The sequence below is a fragment of the Caloenas nicobarica genome, chromosome 5 (genome assembly GCF_036013445.1).
Source record: "Caloenas nicobarica isolate bCalNic1 chromosome 5, bCalNic1.hap1, whole genome shotgun sequence".
Classification (NCBI taxonomy): Eukaryota; Metazoa; Chordata; class Aves; order Columbiformes; family Columbidae; genus Caloenas; species Caloenas nicobarica.
The window spans coordinates 49,901,096-49,928,661 of NC_088249.1; the positions used below are offsets into that span (position 1 = coordinate 49,901,096).

Consider the following 27,566-nt stretch of genomic DNA (forward strand, 5'->3'; position numbering starts at 1 on the left):
GAACAAACCAAGTGACTTTAGCCACTCCTCATACAGCTTCCCCTCCAAACCTTTCACCAACTTCGTAGCCCTCTTCTGGACACCCTCCAGTAGCTTTATATCTTTTTAAAAATACTGTGGCACCCAGAACTGCACACAGTGCTCCAAGTGAGGCTGCACCAGTGCAGAGCAGAGCAAAAGTGGCAATAGGACTTAGGTCTTTGAACTCTGCATGCTCTGCTTCATTCCAGTCAGAAATTAGCCTTTGTTAGTTTTTCTTTGGAAGTGAGAGTTTACTGCTAAAATATGGTGAGTGCTTGTGAAACCAACGGAAGTGCATTTCTCACCTTTGCAATATGATATATGGCTCCGGCGACGTGAGGCTATTCAGGCTTTCAGCTTTGTAGCTCTTTGGAAAAATGTTAATGAGAACTGGGGAAAGATACTTTTTAAGCTGTGTGAAAATGCATTGTTTACCTATTTGTGGTTCCTTTATTTGCTATCATGCATGCTAAAAAATTATAGATGTGAATATTAACATAAGGGGTGGCTTCTTTATTGCATATGCTAAGCAACTGCATTTGGACATTAGTTCCTCTAAATCTTATTTGTGGTAAGCTATGATTTATGCTGCCAAATATGATTTATTAAATATGTCTTGATAAAGTGGATGGAACAAGAGCTTTCTGGGAGTCAAGAAGATATTGATTTATAGTATGTGTCAGTAACAAAGACAGAGTAAAAAAAGAGGAGCTGAAGGGTACATTTCTTGATATATCTTTCATATATACCTTACTTGCTATAACATCTGCTAACTATCTAGCTTTCCTTTAGTATTTGAAAATGCTAGCTTGTTAATGAATGTTAGTTTGTACTACAGTACCTACCTACACTGAGGCCTGTATCTAGTGGAGTGCCTCAAGGGTCAGTACTGGGACCAGTATTATTCAATATATTCATCAATGACTTGGATGAGGGAATGGAGTGCACTGTCAGCAAGTTTGCTGATGACACCTAAATGGGAGGAGTGGCTGACACGCCAGAAGGCTGTGCTGCCATCCAGCAAGACCTGGACAGGCTGGAGAGTTGGGCAGGGAAAAATGTTATGAAATATAACAAGGGCAAGTGCAGAGTCTTGCATCTGGGCAGGAAGAACCCCAGGTTCCAGTATAAGTTGGGGAATGACCTATTAGAGAGCAGTGTAGGGGAAAGGGACCTGGGGGTCCCGGTGGACAGCAGGATGACCATGAGCCAGCACTGTGCGCTTGTGGCCAAGAAGGCCAATGGCATCCTGGGGTGTATTAGAAGGGGGGTGGTTAGTAGGCCGAGAGAGGTTCTCCTCCCCCTCTACTCTGCCCTGGTGAGACCTCATCTGGAATATTGTGTCCAGTTCTGGGCCCCTCAGTTCAAGAAGGACAGGGAACTGCTGGAGAGAGTCCAGCGCAGAGCCACAAAGATGATAAAGGGAGTGGAGCATCTCCCTTATGAGGAAAGGCTGAGGGAGCTGGGTCTCTTTAGCTTGGAGGAGACTGAGGGGTGACCTTGTTAATGTTTATATAAAGGGTGAGTGTCACGAGGATGGAGCCAGGCTCTTCTCGGTGACAACCAACGATAGGGGCAATGGATACAAACTGGAACACAGGAGGGTCCACTTTAATATGAGAAGAAACTTCTTCTCAGTGAGGGTGACAGAACACTGGAACAGGCTGCCCAGGGATGTTGTGGAGTCTCCTTCTCTGGAGACATTCAAAAACCACCTGGACACATCCCTGTCTAACCTCATCTAGGTGTTCCTGCTCCGGTGGGGGGATTGGACTAGATGATCTTTCGAGGTCCCTTCCAATCCCTAACATTCTGTGATTCTGTGATTATGCTTCCACATGAATAGATTATAAAATAATTAATTGACTTCATCTGAAATAACTTGTAGAACCTCCAAACTTGATTATCGACATTTAGGTGGTTTCAAAGGTGTTTGCTCGCACCTTTTCAGCATAGATATCTGTCATCTATAAATCATGAACTCTTCCTTTATGGAGACTTGTCACTGTGGCTGAAAACCAACTTGTTCCCTTCTTGCAAACATGCTTGAATAAGTTGAGAGAAGGGCTGTTGAGAGAGGGACGGAAGAGCAGGGCTTGGAGTGAGGTTCTCTGCTGTGCAAGGAGCAAAAAAGAGGGGAGCAATGTACTCAGACAGGTGAGTGCAATGCTATAGTTTTGCATCAGCATGATCGGAATGCAGCGGTTACCACTGCAGAAAAGCTGTATGATTAGGAAATGCAGAGATATTCAGTACTGCATGTCCAAATCCAATGAAATTCTTGTCTCAGACTGTGTGGCTAGCAGTTCCTTTTGGTATTTAAGATGTGATTTCCTTAAGCAAAGCTAAAATACTCCCTATATGATGACAGTGTGTGTCACTCCTTTTTTTTACCATCACCTGTCCATACTGTATTTCCCCATTTCTGTGTTGTCTTCCCTCACTTGTACTGAGTGCTATTTGTAAGTGAACTACTTTAGAACAATGCCAAGATTGCTAGAAAAGTGGCAGAACTCCATTTCCGTTTGCAGACGTGCCTTAGAGGAATCAGGTCAATACATAGGCTATAATACTTGTTCTGGTTGAGGCGAGTTTTCATCCAGACAGTGTAATGATAGAGCACAGAATGGAATGACTAGCCACATGTAATTGTTTTTCTAGTAAAAGCAAAAAAAATTGAGTGAAGACTAGTAGTTCTTGTTATGATATCTAACAGTAACGTTGACTTCTTGCCCAGAAAAGCTCTTTCTTGGTACTCACTGATACCATTAAAAAAGTATCTTGGCATACGTTATGTATTGATGACTTCATGTTCATGTTCCTTGTGTTCAGTCAGTTTTCAGGTTTCTGTTGGGTACCTCCTACTTATTATAATTATGCTGTTATGACTACTATCATAGAGCATGTCCATCACCAGTAGTGTTGCTCTGATAGGTAGAAACCTCAACAAGTTGTGAGCTCTATATAAATATACGGTGAGTGGTGGTATATAAAAAAAGGGCTGGAGAGCAAAATTGAAGCATGGGGATTGAATGACCTATGCAGTACTGGAAGTCTGTGTCAGAGGTTGAATGGAAACTTCTTTTCTGTTTTCAGTCTGAAAGCCTACTTAATTTTGAGAGATGAACTCTTAGTCCTTGTTGTTTCGTCTGCAAAGTGGACTGACTCCCATCTTTCCCTTCTTCTAGTAAAAGGCCAGATCTAATCCTCTCATTCAGCACATCAGGAGGCACATCAAGTTTTTTGAACTCTACAGGCTCAGTGTAGAAGGGCAGCTGTCAGTAAAGTAGCTGCAGATGTCTGATATTTAGCTATTTCACATCCATAGGGAGATGGCTTAAAATTATTTTTAAATGAATAGGTTTCTCAAAAGTTGCCTCTGGTCTTCAGACTCATAGGCAGACCTCCCATTGACTTCAGCAGGTGCTGGATCAGCCCACACAAGGAGAAGGAAAAGAACATTTGAATTTTGGAACAAACACTAGCTGAGCTGATAAATCCCAATAGCTTTCTCATTGCTATGGCTGCGTGGGTCCCTATCCCGGGGAGCCATTCTGCCTCCTTGTCTTCTCTCATCTGCTTAAGGGAAATTTCCATGAAGTACTGCACCGTGCCTCTGTCCTGGGAAGTCTTCATTCAGACCATGCCTCTTCCAAAAACACTTTGAAAACACAAAACAGGGCTCTGATGAAGAGCCTGAGACAGAATAAACTATGGCATTCAGCAGCAATAGGAGGCTATAACAAAATGTGTATTTAGCAGTAGTGTCCTGATACACCTTTGCCTGAAAGGAAAAAAAAAAATCTAAAAGCCAAATTTTTGAATTAAGCTTGGGTACATGGATTGGCAGGTAGCAAATAACAGTGTGAAGTGACTTCTGGCCCTTATTGGCTGCTTGCCTTGAGAGAGAAAGGAGCCAGCCATGCTCCCAGATGGAGAAGCAAGAGGGAGCCTAACATCATGACATGTGAGGTTCCTCTGTGGATGCTGAGACCCAGCTGGCAGCGATTCTCCAGTGAGGCTGGTGACAGCTTGAGGGAATGGTATCTCACCTGTGCCATAGCAGCATAAACTATGCAAGTCGAGTCTTGGCAGAGATAGCTCAACTGAATCAGGAAAACAGATCCCCTACTCAAAGAAAGGGGGGAATGTAAGCAAATCCAAGGGTGCAGTTCAGAAATGCTGCTGCAGATATTTTCCACTGCAGCACCAGGAATGAAAAAGGCAGCATATACATGGGGGAGAATTACTTCAGTGGTGGTGCTTGCCTGAGTGGAAGTCTCTGCAATTTTGAGACGGTTGGCTGGGTTCTCAGTTGGTGTAAACCCATCCAGTGCTTTTGATTTCCTTATAGTTAAGTTGTTTTGCAGCAGCTGAGAATCTTGCTTATATATCTGAATCATGACCGAGGAGCGTGAGCCTCTGAGGGATTCATATCAAAACTTGATGGTTAGTTAGCGTCTGGTGTTAAAAGCAGATCTCTGTTTAAGTGAACAATGCTTCAATGCACCTATCTAGATAGAGATTTGATCCCTGATTCTAAAGATCAAGAATGAGCTGTCAGGTTGCGGCTCAGCCCTGACAAAGTCCAACCCAAGAATAAAAAGTTTTATAATAAACATAAAAACATGAAATTATCCATTTCTCAGGGGTATCAGTGAAATTCTTAAGATTCTGATTTTCTGTGAAAGCGTATACACTGACACATGCTTGTTAATATATATACTCGTCATAAACGTACATACCAGAACCAAACTGAAACCTTCTAAAGGGCCAGGGAGCAATCCCATCAGGGAAAAGAAACTCCCAACTAACATAGGTAATTACATCAGAGAAGAATAGCAAATTGCAAAGCAATTACTTAAAACAACGTGCTTTGTGACTGAAATATGTTTGCAACAGACTTGTGAAGAGACAGGAGATTTTCACATGTATAAATGGAAAACAAGCACTCAAATTCCACTGAAACCCATGTTCCCTATTTAATATATTCCATGATCCTTTCTCATTAAAAAATAATATACTGATAAAACCCAGTCATCTCATAGATGATCTGTAAATGCTAACGTAAGACTTTTAGTCACCACTACATATACAGTAATTGGCTGCATTGAAAGTCTACCTTGTAAATACAAGATCGTAGTTTAATTGTTGTGTAATTAATTCTGTTTCTTCTTGTGTGATGCCAAAAGCTGTTGCCATGAACACTACAAGCACTGATTTACTTGCTGTCAAGTCACTCTGGTTATTTACTATCCTGAAATTCTTGCCTTTTCATCCTTTTCCTTTGCATACAAAGGGAAAAAACTGAGAAAGTGGGAGCTTTGTTTTCTTACTGAAAAGAGGTGAGGGCTGTGTAAGTGAAACCCTGATTTCCATGAGCAGCCATCAGAGAAATCGGCACAAACGGTTTGTGGCAGCAAAAGCCCTTTGACAAACCTCCCGTTCAGTGGCAAGGGGGAGGAGCAGCAACCTTTAGGGTTGCTTGGAGTGATAAGCAGGGGATTTTGGAGGCAGTGCATTTTGGGGTCTAGTTGGTATCAAGGGTGCTGGGCCTGTTGTCACACTGTACAAGAACTATTATAGCTGGATTTGCAGGCCTGTCTGTGACCTCTGGCCAATGTGGTGTGGCACAAAGAGCCTCTTCCAGCCCCAATGAGAGCAGGTGGTGGTCCTGGCTGCCCTTGCTGCTTCATGGGGGCCAGCAGTTGTCTGGAGAAGACCAAGGTCATCGTTTCTTCCAGCCCTCCTGTAAGGGAGGATGTCTTGATGATGGATGTGAGGTACAGGTGCAGTTAAATGGGTTCTTTTCTTTCCTTTGCAGACACAGTTGTGAAGCCTGAAGGGCTGTCTTGCAGCCACACTTTCATGACAGCTCAGACTGTTATGACAGTAGCACTGCCTGTTCCAGAGTTGCCACCTTGAAAGATCCTTGTTTAAAATCACAGCCATCAAGCAGTCTAGTTAGCTAATTGTCAGAGCTTGTCATGCCATGTAATTAATTTTTGGACAGCATTCAGATGCCTCTTCAAGAGTGCTTAAGGGTATGTGTGGAATTGCATCTCTTCTGCCCTGTTACCGTGAGAATTGACTCACACTTCTTGCTGGTTCAAACAGAACTGCAGACATCATCGCTGTAGGTTTGGTGAGGATTTAAGATTAGGAGCTTCTGTAACCTGATCCCACAGAAAAATGCTAGCTAACTTCACTGCTAGTGCAGGGATTTGTTCACAATGGGCTGGGAATGATTAAGGGGATTTTTTTAGTCTTATGAACCTGCTGTTAGGATCTTGCTTATTATAGCACCTGGAAACACTGAGATGAGACAACCAGCCTTCAAGTTAAAGTCTCTGTCTCGGATAGGAAAGATAAGGCTTCAGCATCATGGGTTTGAGAGAGCCATGCTGCTTACTACTTCTGATGCACAAACACAGTTGTTTGGATAAACAACTCCTTCTTGTGCCTAAGTGTTCATGCACCGCAAAGACCAGCCTGTCCCTGCCTCTGGCTGCGTGAGGTGGGAATAAACCCCACAGCTTCGTTGATCTTGTGAAAAATAAAAAGCGCCTGTGTGTATATGCACGCTATTTTTTTCTTCTTGGAAAAATGTCAACATGCTGCTTCTAATTTTGAGGCACTGTCATCCTAGGTGCAGCCTATTGAATTTTGGGGTTGTTTTGTTTTTAAAGCTGTGTTATAGAAATTAATGTCAACATGGAAAGAGTTTTTTTGTTTAGAGTGTAATAACAAAAAATAATCTTCGAGGTCCCCCAAATGCTCAAACGTTATTGCAGCAGAATGTTTTGCTTTTAAACGCTGTGTGCAGCACCTGTGCTGTCCTGATTCATCCCACGATTTTCAATAGCATCCTGGTGGAGACAGAATAAAGCACAGCTCTCACTGGAGCCTCTGTTCTGTTAGAGCTCAGCATGGTCAAAAAATAAACTTAAATCATGGCAAAGTTGTTGAAGCCAATTCTTTTGAGCTGCTCTCAAACTGGGAGGAGATAGTCCTATAACACATAAAAAAATCTTCATCTGCTTTTATGTTACTTCGAGAAGTGTAGACAAACAGGGGTCCAGGACTGAAATGTTTCTTTTAGAGGAAAGCAGACTCTGTCAACAGAGTCCTCATGTGGATGAATAAAACAAAATTAAAGCATGCCACAATTAAACTAGTAAAGCCTTTGCAGTGGCTTCTGAACCCAACCATTTCTGTTTGTCATACTCATCTCTTACTAAATACTGGCTCCTCTGCCCATAGCTGTGTGCCTTTCTCTGCAGCCCCTTTCAGGACTCGGGAGGCCAAAGTGAGATGACTGCTGAGTTATATACTATGCTCATCACTTCTGGTGACAAGAGCTGCTTGTCTTAAAATTTCATCATCTTCATCTAAAGGAAGTGACCTTTCTCTTGATTGCTCTTCAGCAACCTCTGATTGCCCACATTTCAGATGTGCCCAGTGAATCTTTGAGTTTTCTTCTTTGCTTTTTTGATTTGTTTTAAGAGAGGATCTAGAAGTGCAGTTCACCTTCTTAGGTGGTAAGTAAAAAGGGAGATGGAAGCAGGCTGTGCCCTGAAAAGCACAAAATGTGGATATGAAAGGTAAAGGAAAAAAATGGTTTTCTTTGTGCTAAGAATTAGGGCCACTGAGAGATTTACAACTATGCTATATAATTATAGGTGGAGTCTGGCAGAGGGCCAGCTGAATTTCTGCAGTAGGTCCCACTGATACGAAGCTCCTGGTCTACCAGCAACAGTCTGTTCTTGTTCCCAATGGGCAGTGTGCTTCCCCTGTCCCTCACTGCTTAGTGGTGTGCTGGTTTGACTGGAAACAACTTCATGCAGAAACTTTTCTTTTTCATAGCTCACACAGCTGTTGTTTTGATTAGTTTGAGGACAAGAAAATAACACCCCAGGACAGAGTCAATGATTTTCTTCAAGTAACATTCCTCTCTCTTTGAGTTGGAACAAAGAGAATATAAGAATTTACTGTTATCTTAGTTGTTGTCTGGGAGCCAAGGTATTTCTGAGATCTCTGCCTCCAGGTGTGAGGCATCTAGGAAGGCAGGGCATAGATGAGGCAGACCTTGACTGACATCCAGACTGATTAATGAGAATATTCCATGCCATTAGTGTCATGCTTCATACTTAATGAGAGTCAGATTTTCCAGCTAAGGAGACAGAGACCCATTCTAGTTCTGCTCCATTTTGGCTGAGTTCTGTTCAGGAGTTCTTTAGTTTGGCCTTTTGCTCTTCTGCCATTTTGCAGTGGGTCTCTGGGACTTTCTGCCTTTTTTTTTTTTTCCCCTCTTCTCCTCTCTTCCCCTGGAACCAGCTGTTTGGGCCCAAGGTGCTCTCTTCCTGGGACTGGCTGCTTGGTATGGACAAGTTTCTGAGGAATTGCAGGAAGTATTTTTTATATTCTATTTCCACTTTATACATATTAGTAGTAGTTGTGGTATATAAGTATTATTTTGTTATTTTATTAAACAGTGTTTATCTCTGTCCATGAGTTTCTCCTTTCCCTTTTGATTGTCTTCCAGACTTGGGGTGGGAGTAGAGGGAGTGAGCTATCATGGTTATATTGCTGGCTCAGGTTAAACCACAAGTGGCTTCTGGTGGCTCCAGTCCCATATAGATCACTTCCCAGCCAGCTTTCCCTGCTATTTGGGCTTCTCCATCACTTCTCAAGAGCTTGGGACATCATAGCCTCAGATATTATTTTAGCTGACTGTTCAGTAACAACGTTGACATTTTGCAAACTTGGATGCAAAATAGCATGTGGGCTCTCCGCATTGATCTGATAGGTGGGGCCAGATGATTTTGACAAGGTGGGTAAATCCCACCTGCTGTTTGGCAGCAGCAGAGGAAAACCTGCAAGTTAGTATTTCCCTGCTGGGGAAAGCAGCCATAAGGGAACGTTGCCAGGTTAAGCTCAAAGCAGTTATCTGGAACCACTGGGACCCCAGGAAGAAAACAAGAAGCTTTTGTAGTCAGGTCTGTCTGTTTATAAGCTTCAAAAAGCAGCAGAGACCAGACTGTCCCAAGGGCCGGGGAAAGGGGAACCTCTTGTATAATTCCTCTGATCTGCAGGTTTTGTTATGTGGATTTTGTGATTTGTAGTTTAGGATTAAAAAGACCAAAGACCTTTTAAGTATGGATTTCATTCTGCTGATTGTGTCATCGTCCACAGATGTGGAGCCAGCCAGTGTGCAGCAGACCCTTCATGAACTAATTAACTCGAGTTGTCAAGCTGCAATCAGTGAGTTGCTCTCATACTAAAATAATAATGATAAATTCCTCTCATCTGAAGCTGTCAGCTTCCAGCTGCATGAGGCACGGGTTTGCAGGATCTATAACTTGCTCCATGAAGGAAAATCAAATTTGCACCTCTGTCTTGCCAAAGCCAGTTTTGGCTTGGTTCCCTTTCTAGCAGAGTTTGCTGTTGGAGGAGCAGCTAAGGCCAGGGCAAGGATTATACCAGGACTCATAGCAGAGCTAATAGCTGCTCTCAGACTGCCAGATGCAGCATACTGCAGCGGTGTGAGTCCTGTTTGTTTCACAAGGAGTGGAGAACAGGCAGTCTCATTGAGCCAAGCCAGGGGAGTTTCACACTGCTGGAGCTCATGTTTTTCTGCTTTCAGTTGTTTATTGATAAGATGATGTTTGTTGGTTTCTTTTGGATTGCATTTTTAAAAATTTGTCTGAAAGGTGTGCGTTTCTCTTGAAATTCTTCCTGTGGTTACTCTGTGAGGCAAGAAAGGTGCACATTTTACTACGGGGCAGTGTCTAACACCTGTCTGAAGGAACAAGTGTGCAGAATGCCTTTGGGACCGCTTGTCTGACGCTCGGAGTTGGCAGGCCAGTAGGGAGCCCTTGCAGGCTCTGGTGAGCATGTCAGCCCTTCTCCCTTCCCAGTTCTTGGAGCTTACTGCCCTGTTACATCTGCCCTGTCATACTTCTTGCACCTATCTTGTCTTAAACAGATAAATAAAGAAATCCCACTCCACAGTGGTGAAGGAAGTCTTTAACTCAACCCTCCTCCCTCTCTGTCTTGCATTAAAAAAATTAATGCCATCTCATCTGAGTATGAACAATTTATAGCAGTCTTGCTCACAACAATATCCAGGCATCAATGGAGGCAGAAGCTTGTTCCAAGATTTGCCTGGACTAAGAGCAGTCAGACTTTGGAGGTATTGAGATTGGAAGAGCACCTTGCAGTGATTTCAGTGTGTTTTGGATCAGGTTCTAAACACAGTACGCTGTTTGAGCCAGGCAGTGAGTATAATTATCTTCTGGGTATTTTCACTTTTTGCTCTTGCAAATAGATTCAGCATCTCGATTCTTGGCATGTGGAAAGCAGCAGAGGTACAGTTTTGGCTTTGTAGTGTCTGATCCCTATAGGAATTGGTAGAGTTGTGTTACGGTTTGTTTAGCTTTTCTATTTCCAACCAAAATGGAAGCAAACGAAACGATTATTTGTTTGCTTTATCCAGACAGACTTTGACTAAGGAATTTGTGTTGTCTTGTAAGAAATAATAACTAGCTTTTATGGTAATGAATCTCTTTGCACAGTGTAAACATAACAAATAGAAATTAAAAGTACAGTTTACCCTACAGCATAGGTTTGGGTGACACTTAGGCTACAAAACATCTTAATTAAAGCTTTATAGGCTCATAATTATGCATTATTTGAGAGAAATACCTTTAGCAATACCAGAGCTATGCAGAAACTTAATATGATCTTCAGATACCTGGAAATATGTGTAAAATAAAGATATTTCTAAGGAGGTCTTCTTTCCCCATCAAATAAGAAATCCTGTCTAAAGGCAGAAATGCAGAATACAGAAATCAGGAGGGCTGGTTCTTCTTTCTGCCTTTTTTTTTTTTTTCTGTGTGTGGAAATGCTCCAAATCACTTTTCAGTTGGCTTCTTGATGATCTGATGCAGAAATCATTTTTTAGTATATAAATCTGCCTTCATAAATATCCCCATAAATATAACACAGTAAACAAACTGTTTGGAGGTCAGACTACAGAAGACGTTGACCTTGCATTTTTAGCAGTTTAATTTATGTTAGGGCTTAGATTTAGCAGGATTAAATCTTGCAAAGGTCCTGTGCCAAGTGTTTCTTGCAGAGCAGGAATATCTCTGAAAGTCTAGTGCAAACCAATAGGAAACACTGGGCACAAACACACAAGTAAAAATACAGGTGCAAATCTGGTTTTGATTAAATCCAGAATCTTAGCCAGTGTGCAAAACAGGTGATGACTTTAAAGACTAAACAGATACTTTGGAGGTACCTTTTCAATGAGAACATCTAAATTCATGCACTGGTTATCTCTCATTCTTTCACACAAGAGCTCTAATTTATGTCCTTATTTCTGTCCAAGTTAAATAGCATTAAGCACCTTAATAAATAGATATGAGTTTCCCATTTTTTTAGACAATTCAAATTTAATGAATTAGGGCCTCTGTATTACCTTTGGTAACTGACCATAGGTATGTTTTGCAGAACAGGTATCACACCTGTACTGCCTTAAAATACAGATGCCTCTTCTTTCTGTGTAGATGTACCCTTCCTTAGGGAAATGAGCTTATTTACAGATTTTGACAGTGAAATACAAAAAGAGCCAAATTGTGGTGATGTGAACAAATAAATACAGATACATGGTTTCCAGTGCAGGTGATCCTTTTTCTTCCAAAAGAGCATTTTTATTTCAAGCATTATCACTATTATACTCAATAATATGTATTTTATGAGTGTAAATCCTAGGCTGTTGTTTTAAATTGTTTACCTGTATGTGTTATCTGTTCAAAAATATATTTGAAAGTATGTCTGCTGGTAGTGCTTGTGAAGTTATTTTTGACTGTTCACTGTTATGAATGCTCAGAATGGCAAAGCAGAAAGCCCAAGCTTGTACTCCTACCTAAATTTTACTTTGTTTTTTATAGCAGAAGCTCCTCTCTTTTTGCTTGAATGGTTACAGATATGTCAGGGATAAGAGATCCACGCTTTTTTCACTTTTTCTGTGTGGGGTGATATAAGCCCTGTGATTCCTTACAACATCAAGAAAAGGAATCATAGTTGATAACATAATATGCAAAAATATACATGGCCAGTGCATTTTCTTTGTACAGGTCCATTCCATTTTAATATCAATATTTGATCATCACCTAATGTTTTTGTTTATTATTCTATTTCAAACAGTCTTTTAATTTGCTGCAAGCTCTTTAATACTTCTGTTTTAATTTTAAGCTCTCCCCAGCACAGCTTGCATTGTAAGAAATGCGTTAAGTTGGTGTGACAGAACTTCCATGTCATAAAATATGTTTGTTTGCTTGTACCAAGAAGTTATCTTTCAAGATGAAAAGATCATCTATTACTCCCTCAGGGGTTTTATTTTCAGTCCTTTTTTGGATAAAGAAGTATAATTATCTTTAAGTGAGGATTTTGGAAGGAGCCTAAGGGAGCTAGGAGCAAACTGAGGTCTTTTGTCTATGAAGAGAAAGACACAGACCTGGCAACGCAGCAGTAGAGGTCACTTCTCTGGCATGCCCTGGGGTCTTTGTGTGCTTGCTCAAATCTGTTCACTGAGTTTCTGGTAGGAGAGCTCATTACCTTATTTCAAACCACCTGAAATAACTTGTTCTGGCTGAAGGCACCTCCCAGCCAGCTCTGCAGGTAAAGCAGTAGCCTCAAAGATGTGTGCTCAGGGAGTAATTCCTTCCACTAGAGCAGCTGTATACGGAGTCCATCTGAATCTGCAGCCTTTTGAACACCACATTTCTCATGCTTAAGTACAATCCCTCTCATGAAAGCATTTAAGTGTGTGCTTACTATTTAAGTACGTGAATATCTCAATGCAGTGAAAACTGTGGTTGAGTACCCTGCTGAAATGGGCTCTCCGTGACCTGATTCTCAAAAGTCTGAGCGCTCGGATCCCTGTGAGGTCAATGAACGTTTCTGGGCCTTCATTGCTTTAGAAATGGAGTTGAAATATGGTTATTTTAACTTTGCTTCATGCTCATATGCTTGCAAACCCCTGTTTTTAAGGATGCAAGACAAGAAGAGAATGCATTTTGAATCTTCAAGGGAAAAATACATGAAGATGTTAAAAGGCACACATTAGTTAGAGAACATTAATGAAACTTTGAATTTTTCTAAGTCATTGTTTTGTTTTGTTTGCATCTGCTTTAAAATACCTGCTTTCACAAACCATCAGAACTGTGTAGTTTAAAGGCTTTCATGTCTGATTGATTGCTTTATACTTGACAGAAAGATCCTGAGTACCACGTGTGTGTTTGAAGTGGTATTTCTTTGAACATCAGCCGATCTCTCAGGTTAGAGAAAGTAACCTGATTTTAAGAAAACTAGCACATAAATTGCATTTGTGGTGCTAAGACCTGCTGACGCTGCAAAGATAGGTCTTGACAAAGATTTTCTTTGGGCCACAACTCATCTTGTAGGTAGTGCCAGGTAAGTTCTTTATTTCTGTTCTTTCATTCTTTATTACTGAGGAAACAAGGAATCTCCTTACTTAAATTTTCCGATTGGACAAAAGAAAACATTAGCAAATAACAGGATGACAAAAGCCCAGAAAGCACAAATTGCAAGGGAGCTCTGTGGTGCACAGTGTTTTGGGGCCAAATCCCAAGTCATTTTTTAAAGAGATTTGTTTGTTTGCTTAGTCTGACTTGGCACCAGCTCTTCTGCATGCATGTGTGCTCTCATCACTGAACATGTAGATGCTCAAATATGGGTGAAGGAAATGCCTTCAGTGTGAGTTGTGCACATACCAACACCATTGTGTCTGACTGCACAGGGAGAGGTGATGAAAATCGTTATGCAGATGAAAGCACGTCAAAAGCAGTGAGGTTTCTGCAAAAGTAACTTCTGCACAGGCTTAAATAAAGAGCATTGCAAATCATACCCAAAATATTTTCTCTGTCTATGATTATGTTTTTTCCATAGCAACTAATTATGCCATAAACCAAAGATCATGACTTTAGGTGGTATGTGAACAGAAGGAGATGAGCTATTAAGTACTGAAGATCTTATTTTTTCATGCAAATTTCCTTATTTATAAAGGAAAAAAAGAAAAAAGAAAATTAAAAAAACCCCACAAACCTGAAGTCTGCTATATAAGTGAAATTGCTTCTGACTGGAATATTTTTTCAAAGTTTTTTGGAGGCATCAGTAAATCTTTAAAGGAGTTGCAGGTACAACTGCAAATATTAAAAGATCTTTGCATTAACTGAGGAAATCTCCATAAAATCTGACTTTCTCCTCTTGCCCATGCAATCCAGGGCCCAACCACTTTCCAGCAAACAAAGCCTTTTACAGATAATAAAATTGCTGATGGACAAGCAAGGACTCTGGAAATAAAAGTGAAGATGTGGGATCTTCTTATGTATGCAATAAGTCTGAAGTTTCAGTGAAACATGCTCTCTGCTGCTTGACTTGTTAAAAAAATATTGATATTTCTTTCTACAATAAAAGGTTCTTGAGAGATCCACGGCTTACAGCCCCATGGTAATACTCCTTGAGCTGGAGGACCTGCTGCCCAGAGCAGGACTGATGGTCGTTTCATTTACCTGTTTCTTAGGGGACTGCTTTGACATGTCTTGCTTTTGATTCAGGAACTGGCTTTATGGCTTCAATTCTGACCCACCTGTGCCTCTCTTAAAGTGTTTGGCAACGTGTGTCAGCACAGGCCCTTTGCACCATGACAATTTCTAGCAGAGAGCAGGATTTAGGAAGGAAACCCTTTGGTTGCTGCTTCTTTGCTTTGTATGGGCTGTCAGAAAGGGGACTGATATGCAGGGACACTGTCACCAGACTTCTCCCTTGCTTAGCCTGTGGATACAGATGCAGAGAGGTAATTGTACGGTGCTGACTCAATGCCTAGGTCTGCCAGTCATGTTCATAGAATCATAGAATGGTTTCAGCTGGAAGAGCCTTTTAAATGTAATCTAGCCCAAGCCTCCTGCAATGAGCAGGGACATCTTCAACTAGATCAGGTTGCTCAGAGCCCCGTCCAGCCTGGCCTGGAATGTTTCCAGGGATGCTGCATCTAACACCTCTCTGAGCAACCTCTTCCAGTTTTTCATCACCCTCATAATAAAAAAAAAATATTCCTTACATCTGGTCTGAATCTACCTTCTTTTAGTTTAAAACCATTACTCTTTGTCCTATGGCAACACGCCTTACTAAAAAGTCTGTCCCCATCTTTCTTATAGGCCCTTTTTAAGTACTGAAAGGCTGCAATAAGGTCTCTCTGGAGCCTTCTCTTCTCCAGGCTGATCAACCCCAACTCTCAGCCTGTCCTCACAGGCGAGGTGTTCCAGCACTCTGATAATTTTCATGTCCCTTCTCTGGACCCTCTCCAACAAGTCCATGTCTTTCCTGTACTGAGGGCTCTCTGGATGCAGTACCTCAGGTGGGGTCTCACCAGAGCAGAGTAGAGGGGCAGAATGATCTTCCTCGACCTGCTGGCCACTCCTTTTGATGCAGCCCAGGATACAGTTGGCTTTCTGGGCTGCGAGTGCACATTGCTGGCTCACACCCAGTTTTTCATCCATCAGTACCCCCAAGTCCTTCTCCAAAGGGCAGCTCTCAGTTTCTTTATCCTCCAACCTGTATTGATACTGGGGGTTGCCCTGACCCAGGTGCAGGACCTTGCATTCAGCTTTGTTGAACTTCATGAGGTTCACATGGGCCCACTTCTTGAGCTTGTCCAGGTCTCTGAATGGCATCCTGTCCCTCAGTCATGTCAAATGCACCACTCAGTTTAGTGTCATCTGCAAACTTGCCGAGGGCGCTCTCGATCCCTGTGTCACTCATGACGATGTTAATCAGTACTGGCCAGGACTGAGCAGAGACTGCAGACCTACAGCAGTGCAAGGCTGTCAGGTTAAAAATCATATTCTCATTATCTTTTGCCTTGCACTTTTAGTCATTTATATTCATGCAAAATGAATATACAAAAGCAAACAAATCAAAGGCTCCATCACAAGGGTTTTTTTTCCTCCTAAGCACACCAGACAGCCTGGCCCTGAACTTTGGTTCACCCTCCAGTCAGAAAAGGCAATGTTTATCTTAGTCTTTGAAAGAGGTACAATTTTTACAAAGCCTGTATTGCTGAATCAAACGTAACCAAACAGCAGCTGTTAAGAGTTCAGTGGGGCTGGGGAGAGAAGGGGTTGCCCACTAGGCATGTTGCTGAAGAAGAGGACAGGCATGGCCAAACAGCTCGGATTAATGCTTTCATGTGGTGATCTCTGTATGTACATGAAAGTAAAGAGTTAAGCGTTCAGAGAGTATTTATCAATTGATCACGCTTATCTCATTTTAATGCTGTGGTGTGAAGCAAAGTTAAAAACCCACAAAAACCTCCAACTCTTGTAGTAATATTTGATCTTAGACATTTTGTTCACTGAAACTACTGGGAAAGACTGTCACCTGTCATATGCATGTCTTTGCACACCCTCTGTTGCAGAACAAGAGCAGTTGTCATGTACATACCCTGTATTTATGTAGTATATTTCAGTAATAGCAGGATTTTTAAAAATTTATTTCATGGATCACTTCTTAACAGGTTTTAGGAGATGCTCACAAACAGGCTACTGAGGTTAATGCAAAGTGGGTTATTCCATTGGGAGAATGGAGCAGGTATGCAGAGGTCTTGACAGTGACAAGAGGCATTAGTAGAGGGAAAGCTAGTGCAGGCATTGAAGGACAAACAAGACTAAATTAATGAGGAAGTGAGTTAGTGGCTGCATTTTGTGTGACCTGAAGCGACTGGCATTTTGTGATCATGAGGGTTAAATCATGAAGCAGGAATAGAGAGCAGTATTCCAAATGGATAAAAGGCAGGCCTAATCCAAAGCGGTATCAAAATACCTATTGGTTTCAAGTGATGGTTCCTTTTGGTCAGAGTCATCACTCCCAGCAAGGCACAAGGAGGGGAAGCCCTGGGTGTGGAACAGGGCAGGAAACAATCAGGTCTGGGAAAACATGGTGCACCAAAAGAGGAGCCAAAGGTGAGCAGGGGGCCGAAGAGGCCTGAAAAGCAGCTCTCACCCAAACTATGGGGACATGAAGGTTATTTAGGGATCCTCAGTAGAATGTTTTGACACGTTAACCATCACTTGAGCTCAGGGGACACACACAAAGCTTGCTCAGGCCTTGGCAACCGTCCCTGACCTGGGCCCGGCAGCACCGCCTGGCCTCAGCCCCAGCTGGGACTCACTGCTGCTGGTGTCGCGGCCAGCATCGTGTGCTGTCACACGTACCTCTTCCACCGCGGGCCTCATCCCGATGGGGCTGGGTGCCTGTGACACCCTTAAAGGGGTGACCCACCTGTCCACAGGTAATGGCCACCTGCCCTGCAAGGTGGCAGAGCGGGGGGTGGGAGCAGCGGTGGTGGCCTCAGCTGCGAGAACAAATGTGGGTAGATTTGGCTAAGGGAGGTAGGAGCGTGGTGTGGTGCCCGTGGTGACTGCAAGCACAGGGTGAAGTGGCAGGTGGGAAGTGTGAGCTGAACAAGTAGGTGTGTGTCTTCAGGTGATAGCTGAAGCCTTGGATGAGGCTGTACTGAGAACGAGTGTGAGGGATAACACAGTTAACAGATCTACTGCTGATGCCCAAACCTTTTACAGTTTCTACCTATTGCCCGGAGCTCATCTGATATCATTAGAGTGCTGCCTCCCCTTTTACAAGGCCAGGGTTTTGGCTGGGAACGTTGAAAGCTTGCCAGCCCTCCACTCAAAGCAGCAGGGACAGAGTTGTTACAACATAAATGGTAGTGTGCCACCAAAATCAATACAAATTGAACCTCTCCTGGCGAGACTGCACAGTGCTTGCTTTCTTGTCTGGAAGAATCAATATGAATTGGCCACAGGACAGGAATCCACAGATGCAGTTGGGGAGAGAAAAAGTACATGGAAAGCTGAGGTGAACAGAGGTCACAAGGTCCAGGCTGTGATTTTTAGGCTCAGTCATTAACAAAAAGTTTTGTGAAAGCTATAATTCACCTGTCCTTTGAGTCACCCTCATGGAGATAATGGCCCAGCAGCATGATGCTTCTGAGATTTATTCTTCTTGGTTCATACAAGTATTATTTTATTGTAATGGCTTAAATGTTGATATGGGTCCTAGCATGTCCCTGTCCCTTTCATCCACTTTCCACCAGAGATAGGCAAAAGTAGAGTACATGAGCCCTTTTCTTTTTATTGCTTTTCCTCATTTCCCATGCAGGGTCTTACTCCTTCATATAAGCATGTCATCCAAGCCACAGCCTACTGGTGCAATGCTGCTATGTCAAGGATTTCCTATTTAGGCTGGTGACTCTGACTGGAAATTTAATAAAAGAATCATTCCAGAGGTGTATAATGTCTGTATCCCAAATGACTGTTTCTAATTAGCTGTTGATATTGGCATGAGAAAGAAAAACAGCGACAACCTGAGAGCTAAATTTTACACTAGAGTGCCTTTGAATAGTTGTCATTTCAATAAGGTGTGCTAAGGGAGGGTAGTGGAAGGAGGCTGGGATAAAAGTACCCTTTATTTTAAGTGTCATGTAGGACCTCTGCCCTCCTTGTGCATTTTTCTGCATCTGTCTGAAATATACCCACTCTGTTAATGTATATTATTTTTTATTTAAAAGCAGCATTTAGAAACTCTCATTTCTACCTCAGATCTTGGCTTTATAAATTATTACACCCATATTAAGGACTGCATTCTCTTGGGAATGGATGATTTCTCACCTTAAGAAAAGGTGAAATCAAGTTATTTCTGACCCTTTTCTTATCCAGATAGCAGTAAGTGAGCTGGTTTTGAGCATTCAGATGTCTGGTTTACAGTAAATATACCAAATTGGCCTCTGTTATGTGCCTGCAGTACTGTGGCCGCCCTTGTTAAATAATGTTTATCTGACTTGACACTATTTCAACATAATCTGTGTACAGAGCTGTACACAGTTTTACCATTTAATATGAAGCTTTGTGCATAGGCATTTCTGTACACTGACAGGGGACACATCAAATAGTTGAATAACCTTTGGGTTTCCATTGCCAAACTGGTCTAGTTGCCATATGGACAAGGAGGAAGATTGAAGGCAGAAATGTTTGGTGCCATAGGAAAAATAAATGGTATATTGGCAACTCAGACTGAGCACATATCTGCTTGCATAGGACCATCTTTATGTCCTAGGAAAGGAAGACTCCTTTCTGGGGACAGAGTTTATACTGTACACAAAAGGGAGGGAGGAAAAGTAGAATAGTGAGCTCCATCTTGGCTATGGAGTATCTCTGTTCTTAGAGGTAGGGAAATTAAAATGTGGGAAAGTTGTAAGTCATCATGTAAGTTGTTGAAACAGATGGCACAGGAGTTATTAGCCTTGTGTTTTGTGCTCAAGTTCTTTCTCTCTAAAGCTTGCACCAGGTATGCCCAGTATATTTATAGTTTGCGGAGTAAATGAAGGGAAATAATTAGACTAGCTTTGCGGTTTGTAAATTAACAGAATCAGACAGTGGTTTGCAAGGGTGAACTGCTCAGGCTATGTGCAAAACCAACTCATTTTACTTTCACTAATTTGTTCACTAATTTGCCTATGTCTGTCAATTTGTGCTGAGACTGGTGAGATGCTTCATACCAGAAACCTGTTTTCATCCTGATTAATGTTCTGCTGGGGCAAGCCTTTTAAAATATTAGCTAGCCATCTTACTTAGCTCCAGGAGCTTACACCCAAATGAGATAATGAGATAGACAGTGGATGAGAGAAGGAAGGCAGAGACAGGCCATCCCATTTTACATGACGAAGTGGCACATATGGAGACAAAGTGAGTTACACAGGGAATTTAGGGCAAAGATGGTACATGAGTTGTGCTTTCCTGAATGTTGATACTGTAATTACCACAGGTTCGGTCTGAGAGTTGTGTGTGGCAGATTTTCCACTCCCTACTGCCTGTGGGAGTAATAAGATTTTAGGGAAGTGTTCCCCAATGTACAGAGTACGTGAGTTACCTGCAAGGGGAGACAGGCTGCTGCAGAAGCAAGTGAGCTGGCCATACATTTTGCTGAGTGATGATTCCGTGGGACTGAGTAAATGAAGGAAATTCTAGTGGCGGGCCTGCAACGGAACAAACGAGGCTTCCGGGAAGGAAAGCACAGCCTGTCCTGACTCCGCTCCCACCAAAGCATCCCGACGCTTAATGCATAAAGAATTTTTACAACAGTTTCTTATTCCCTTTTCTTTCGGCAACACTGCCTGTGTATCCGGGCGGCCCTTTTTAAAGCCAACCGCACGTCAGGCTCGATCTCCGCGCGGTTACTCCGTGCTGAGAGTTTCTAAGCTGGGGGGACCGGCGGGCACAGCCGGGCAGCCCCAGACCCCCCCAGCCGGGGGCTCCTGCCTCTGTCCCCGCCCGCGCTCCCGCCGGGCTGAGGCAGCGCCCGCCGCTTCCCGAAACCGAGGGGAGGTTTGTTGTTGCAAAGGTGGGGGGGGGGGGCTGCGACAGGCGGAAGGGAGGGAGGGGCGGGGACCGGTGCGCGGGGCGAGGCGGCCCCTTCTCGGCCTCGGCGGGAGGCGCGGGGCCGGGCCGGGCGCGGCGACGCGGGCGGGCGGGGAGCGCGATTGGCGCGGAGCCTCGGAGGAGTGGCGGCCGCGCTGTGAATGGAGCTGCGTGGCTGGCTGGGCACAGGCTCCCTTCGCATGAAGGGGACACGGGAATGCTTACAGTGAGCCGAGCGTCTCGGGACAGAGCCATGTGGAGAAGAGGAAAGGGCCACGGGAGCTGTTTGCCTTTTGGATAATTCCTGCCCTTGGCCACGGGTCTTGTGCAGCGGCACTCTCTTGTCTGTGTGTGGCATGTAGAGCTGGGGTTTTATATGGCATTTGCTATCCAAGCGCGATCACACTTCCTTTTTTTTAAATTCATTGCTTTGGGTACAGTATATCTTGTTCTCTTTTTTTCTGCTCTGGTAGTGGGGTGGGTCGGGAGGGACGACTGTGACACCGGAGGGAATGTTTACTTGTGCAGAAGTCTTTCTCATGTGGAAGCACGCTGCTCCCTAACTCCTGGCTAAGCAGACTTCAGTTTGCCAACTTTGCTGTACAGCACGCGTAACTCCTTGATAGGATGGCAGACAAGAGAACAGCTGGTGCAAAGCAATAGGGGATTCATAGCAAGGAGGAGGAAAGAAAATCACAAACCTTTCACCTGCACCATCGACATCCGTCGATTGTCAGAACAGCAGTTGCGACAGGACGAGCTGAAGCCACCATGCGCAGGTCCAGCACAGATGAGTCGACCTATCACAGGAGCCCTTCCCTGGACAGCAAGGATTACAGTTTCCCAAATGGCACCTTTCGTCGCTACAGCAGCATGTATGGTGGCCAGTTTGGGGCTGCCAGCAACTCTTTTTTTGGATTCCACACCAACCCAGGCCCTAAGGCCACCAAGGCTAAGTACACGTCCCCCAAGGGAAACAAGTACGTTGTCTTTTACCTGGATCTCTCGTTTATTTTTCTCCTAGAACTGAAGAGGTGCAGCATGGCTCACAACTGCCTGCAGTGTATCAAGTACCTAATGTTTGTCTTCAACCTTCTCTTTTGGGTGAGTACGTATTTGAAACTGTGGGACAGTTGCATTTGTGTCTGCTCACTAAGATGGAAGGTGAACTTGTTGCTGCTTTTAAACTTAGAAGTTTAAACTTGAAAGTTGAACAAAGTGGTACCTAGGCTACCCCTTCTATGGCCTCATTAATTTGTGTGGACAACCAGCTGAGGGTTTCCTTCACTGTCTCAGACTCTGGCCTTCAGCTGCGTTTCAAAACTGTGATACAAAGCAAAAGAGTGTGTTTATAGAGGCCGGTTGCATGATTGCTTTCATCACTTTGTTCCAGTGCAAACTGCACACTCCTGTTGCCATGATCTTTCATTCTTGCATGTGCTTGCCTCAGAAGTCGGGCATAGTCTTAGAGAAATCACTGAAGCCATTCATGATTTCCAGGTCAAACACATGCTTACATCCATTGCTGTATCGCGGATGGCACTTGGTACATCACAACATTAAAGCCTATATCAGGAATCTCCCAGTGATCATCCTCTGTCCCAGTCAGTGATGGGTCCTAGTGTTGCCATTCCCTCCTGGAGATCTCTGAAGGGTGGAGGGAGACCAGAGCCCTCCTCGCCTCTTCTGGGGCTGCTACTCTGTGTCAAGAGCATATCAAATCACTATGAGGCATGTGTATGTCAGCAGGACACCATGATGGGACATATGGGTGTGCATCTCTGCATCATCTTTCTAATAAATGAGGTGGCTGTCAACAGCAGGGTGGTTGGGCATGTCACTGCCATGAAATGGAGCATAGGCTGTAGATGGAGGCTAAAGCAGCTCAGTGGGGGCTTCAGGTTACAAATGCTGTTTATCCTGTAAAAAAGGGAGTAGCATGATTGCTAGAGGAGGGGAAGAAGTGATTTCTAGTTCAAAGTCTCCCATCCAGATATGTATGTGGGAGGGTTTGTTGCAAGATCCTCAGGAGGTGCCTTTACATGCCTTGTTCTTCCAGAGTGGTTTTATTAACGTGCTGAGGGAAATAAGGCGTATAGTGAAGTGGCTCCACTTCTGTCCTGGCACTTAAGGAGGGCGTGTGTGTTTGCATTTGGGTGTTACCATGTTCATATTACTGGTTGTCTGTGCTCTCATGGATCGTCGGAGGTATACAGAGGGTTGTGAGTGAGACGGAAAGAGCTGCTCTCTAGTGTGCGCTGCTGTACAGCCGTTTAAAACCAGGCATGCTGCAGTGCTGGTGCATCAGAAAACACAAAGTGCAGGCAACTTCTGCTGACCTGAGTCATACCAAGGAGTCAGAATGTGATAAACTAGTGCAAGTCCACTGAATAGGCATGGTACTAAGCAGAGCTATGAAACACAAGGAGGGTGCTCTCTTTACAGCCTAGATAAGCTGGTAGAAAGAGTGTTAGTAAAACTGCCGTCTGTCTTTCAACTCTAACTCCGGTTGCCTCTGCCTTCCTAAATATTATCTAATATTTATTGCAACTTACTCCAGACCTTTCTGAAAGAGAGAAACACTATCTTGCTTGCTCTTTTAAGCCTCATGCCTGCCCCGACTGTCCTTGTTTGAGATTATAGCGCTGACAGCCAGCTGAAGTGTGTGCTAGAGAAATGCAATAGGATGCTGGTGTTAATAGCTCTTTTCAGGACTATGCATGGCACTGCCACAAAGGATACTCACTGCATTCTTATTCCTTTTGTAATATTTATCTTCTACTGAAACGTATGCATATGATAAGAAGAGGTACTGCTGCAAGTAATGTGTGTGTATTTACAAAGGAGAGATGGCATATAATAATGTATCTTTGGCATGCTTTTCAGTAGGAAATCCTTTATCCTTTGAGAGAGAAGGAAAGATTTTTGCCTTTCCCCTGACACCACCAAAGCTATTCTCAAATGCCTGGAGGCAGGGATCCCAAAAAGAGAGAATATCCATATGCCAGCTGCGCTCTCAGTGAACTAAAGCACATGAGCAGGGGAGTGGTGGTGTCAAATACTGCAGCATGATTTCTGTTTTGTTTCCCTTTCACATGCTACCTGCACAGCAGGAGTGATTGATGATGATCATGTCCAAATGAGGTTTGCACAGCATGTAGTTGTAATAGATGCAGCTCTTCACCTTCTCACAGCGGAGAAAGTAAATAAAAAAGATGATTTTAAGAAGTACTGACTTAAGCTGACCTATCTTTAGTAAAAGAAGAAAAATAAATCCATTTTCAGTGATCAGAAAAATCTTGGAATGATTACAGATTGATGATGCTGCTGTTTTGTTTTTCAAGTTATTGTCAGTTATCTATCATGTTTTACTTTATGAAATTAAAGGAGAAGACAGGACTTCTCTTTGCATTCATGCTCACAAAAGTTTTGCTGTCTCCACCTTTCCTCTCCACCCTTCTCTACGTTGTTGGTTAGCAACAGACAATAGTAAGTAGGAAGAGGAATTGTTTTTTTGGTGCTTTGACCTCTAAATAAAAGTGGTAGCTCTTTCCATGTATGGAGAGCAGTCATTCCATTAAATGAATTAAATGCTTGTTCCTGCTTTTTATTCTATTTTGAATAAATCCTTTTATTTCCTTCAGAAATCAAATTTCCATTTTCTTCTTCCTGATCATTAACTCCAGTCTATTTTGTGCATCCCTACAGCCTATTTCCCAGTATTTCAAGCTATCTTTTCCACAGTGGGTCAGAAAAACACTCCTCAGCCCTATGCAACTCCAGTGAGATTGGTGCTGCATTTCTGAGGAAAAGACCCTTTTCTTCTAAGTCTGGTGAATTTATAGGAAACAAAATCTCAGAGGCCTTGATTTTAAACGTTCCTCGCGACTTTATTGGATTAGGTGCTGTGCTCATGCTGTAAAATTTTTAAAAGCTGTCATATAACTGTGAAAGCAGAGCAAATTTCTCCTCCCCTTTTTGATGGTCGAAGGGAACATAAAGCCCCTTCACAAGTGTCAGAGGCTGAGGTGCCTTATAAGTGATGGTGCTGAATCAGTCCATTGATACAGGAGACCAGCAACTATTAATGTAGAGAAAACATCTGATAGTCCTAGAATAGCTCTTTTCTCCATGAAGAGTCCTGCATAAATTGCTCTTGGTGCCTTTGTAACTACTCTGGGGTATTAAGGTACTGAAACAAGAACAAAACATTATTAGACAGCAGTGCTGCTGCTCTAATGGGGATTGCCATTCAGAGGCCATTTCCTGGAATATTGCCAGATGCAGAGGAGCCATCATCGTATTACTGCATTGGTTTCTAAGCTCCCAAAATAACTTTTGTCACTGGATACAGGATACTTGCCTGACTTCATTCATTTTTATGGACTTCGATTTTCTTTTGTTGAATTGCTGAACCCTTGAGACTAAAGGTTACCTCAGATGATCACAAAGCAGATTATTTTTATTTCATAATGAAATATTTTTATTTCACTGTGAAATACCCAGGGAAGAATTTTTGTTTTCCACACTTGGTCCTCCAAACATCTGGAGTTTCTTTATGAAAGTCAGTAAAATGAACTATTTTCTTTCTGTACTTGTAATCCAAGGCTCTGCTTGCCTTTTTTGGTGTGTTTTGTTGTTGTTAAAAAAGGGTCGTAGATATCCTAAGGGCTGAGAGAGTGCTACGGGAAGAAAAATGTCATCTCCTTAATCCTCCTTGGCTTATGCCAGCATTTCCACTTTCTTTGACTTTTAACTCCCAAACCTCCAAGACTCAAAACCCGAAATGCACAGAACTTCCTTGTGTTTCCAGTGGCTCTTGCTTTCCTTAAGAGATCTCATGCTAGAGAAAACTAGCTGGATTGGTAGTGATTTGCCCATAAAAGAACTGAATACCTGCTTTAACCAATAGAGAAATTCTGGAAAGCGCAAAATTTTTAAAATGATGTTGTTAGAAGACTAGTTAGGAGACTGCAACAAAAAGGAGACAAGTTTGTTATTTTTCAAACTTAACCATTCTTCATTTCTACATGTGTGTCCTTTCTATGTCGAAACATACTAAAGTTGTATGCACTATAAAGAAGTCAAAGTCTTCAAAATGGTATGTGAAGAGACTAATTCCAGTGGGTGGGCTCCCAAGGACCCAGGGGAAATATTCTTTTGTAGCCTGAAAGCTTGGGAGTTGCCATCTGCTGGACACCCTATGGCTGGGATGAGCAGCTGGAGCTCTGCTTTCCACCTTCCTGCCTAAAGAGATGAGGCAAGGCACTTGGCCTGCTGCTTTGTTTTGCCATTTGGTCCATATAAAATTCCCAATTGATACAGCCCTGAGAATGATGTATCTTGGCTTCTGAGACACAAAGTGCAAATCTGAAAAGTATGGGAAAACAGAGCCAAGGAAGTGGCTGGTAGCACTAGTGAATGCACTAAGGCCTCTGTGGAAAAAACCCAGGAACCTATTTAATCTGATTCCAGGGGCCAGCTGTGGGTCTCTTTCTCTGGCTTTGCTGTTGATGGTTTGTGGCCCACAGTTTGAGAAGCTCTGTACTAATGAGTACTACTGGCCTGGTGCACTAGTGATACTGCCAGCAGTCAATCCATGATCCTTGTGGGTCCCTTTCAACTCAGGACATCCTATGATTCTGTGATTCATTACTTGGATGTAATTGGAAAGAAGGAGGGGAAGTGATGAAAATGAAAAATCCCTCATTACTCGCATAATTTTCCTTCCTTGCACTTCAGTGACACAGGTATGTCTTGCAAGAACTATGCATTTTTTTAATAATATCTGGAAGACTGAGTGTGCAGGGCAGCTGGAAAAAGGAACAGCTTGGTCTGAAAATGCAGTGTGAGGCATTGGATGATCTTTGAGAGATCCTGGCCAAATATGGCCAGAGGCTGGAGGCAGAACGATGTCTCTTCATTTCTTTGTACCTCGGTGGGAAACCATCTGACATTATTACCTTGAGAGGAGAGCTGTTAGGTGAGCTTATTCCCAAAGCTGGGGAATTTTGTGAGAGAAGCAGCTGATTTTTGTTAAATTGAATTCCTTGTCTTTCATCTGCATTCTCCATCCTTCATCAGTCAGCTGAATGAGATTGATGGCTAAAACAGCCAGAAGCTCTACAGATTGTTAGGGGCTGAGCACAGCAATCATTTTGTAGTTATACTTGGCTGCAGTCTTAAGTTGGTGGAAAAGAAAATTGCTAATAGAGCAGTAAGCCATTTTAAAAGCAGGCCCACCATCTCACCATGATTATTGGTGCACGTTCTCCTCCGATGGGCAAGGGCTGCCACTCATCCCATGGAGCTGAGCTGATCAGCTGGAGCTGCTGCATGTTGTTCTGCAGGGGCGACAGTCACCTGCCTATCGATTGGGTGGTGTTCTGAGAAGACAGTTTGATCAGAAATAAGACAGGCTGTGTATTTTCATATGTATAACAAGTGGATAAGCTATGACAAACAAAAATTTGATTAACCAGCAGTACAGACTTTGGTCCTGTGTAATTAAAATGTGGGAAGTTTACCGCAGAGTGTAATGTTCTCTAACTGCCTCCAAGTCTCTGATTCACCGCAGTCTGATTGACATTTTATCTCTGCCTCTAACTTAGTGGGGGCTCTCTGAGGATGTGTTTTTAAGGAACATTGCTTTTAAAGAAAGGAGAGTCATTTGATATGGGAATTACAGACTTCAAAAAATGGCATTTCCACGAGAAGTCAAACTATTGAGGGCTAATATCGAGTGAGAGAGAGAGGTGATTGTATTACTTGATGTCTGATTTTCATGGGCACCAATTAAAGCTTTTCCCATAGCAGTGCCATTCATACAGTCTCTTCTCAGTGTGGATTCTTATGTTTGATAGGTGTTTGGGATCATACTGGAGTCTTATCTCCCAGTGAAGGCATTGCTGAGGGCTACATTTACTACCTAAATGGATATCTTCTGAAAACCTTTAGGAAGTGAATGACTTTGAAAGGGTGCCTATCTGTCAAATCAGGCTGACAGTGACAAATGGACTTAGAAGT

At 43.0% G+C, this 27,566-nt stretch overlaps 1 protein-coding gene across 7 annotated transcripts in view; it reads left to right on the plus strand.

Annotated features, from left to right (window-relative positions):
* TSPAN4 (tetraspanin 4) overlaps positions 1-27,566 on the plus strand; it is a 465,016-nt gene that overhangs the window by 231,681 nt on the left and 205,769 nt on the right. For 4 of the 7 annotated variants that reach the window (XM_065635457.1, XM_065635456.1, XM_065635458.1 and 1 more), the window contains one exon: positions 21,565-21,644. In XM_065635457.1, coding sequence (XP_065491529.1) covers positions 21,582-21,644 — 63 coding nt within the window. In that variant the 5' untranslated portion in view covers positions 21,565-21,581. Of the gene's footprint in view, positions 1-21,311; positions 21,645-27,566 lie in introns of those variants that run through there. The other 3 variants (XM_065635453.1, XM_065635452.1, XM_065635454.1) reach the window with 1 other exon arrangement.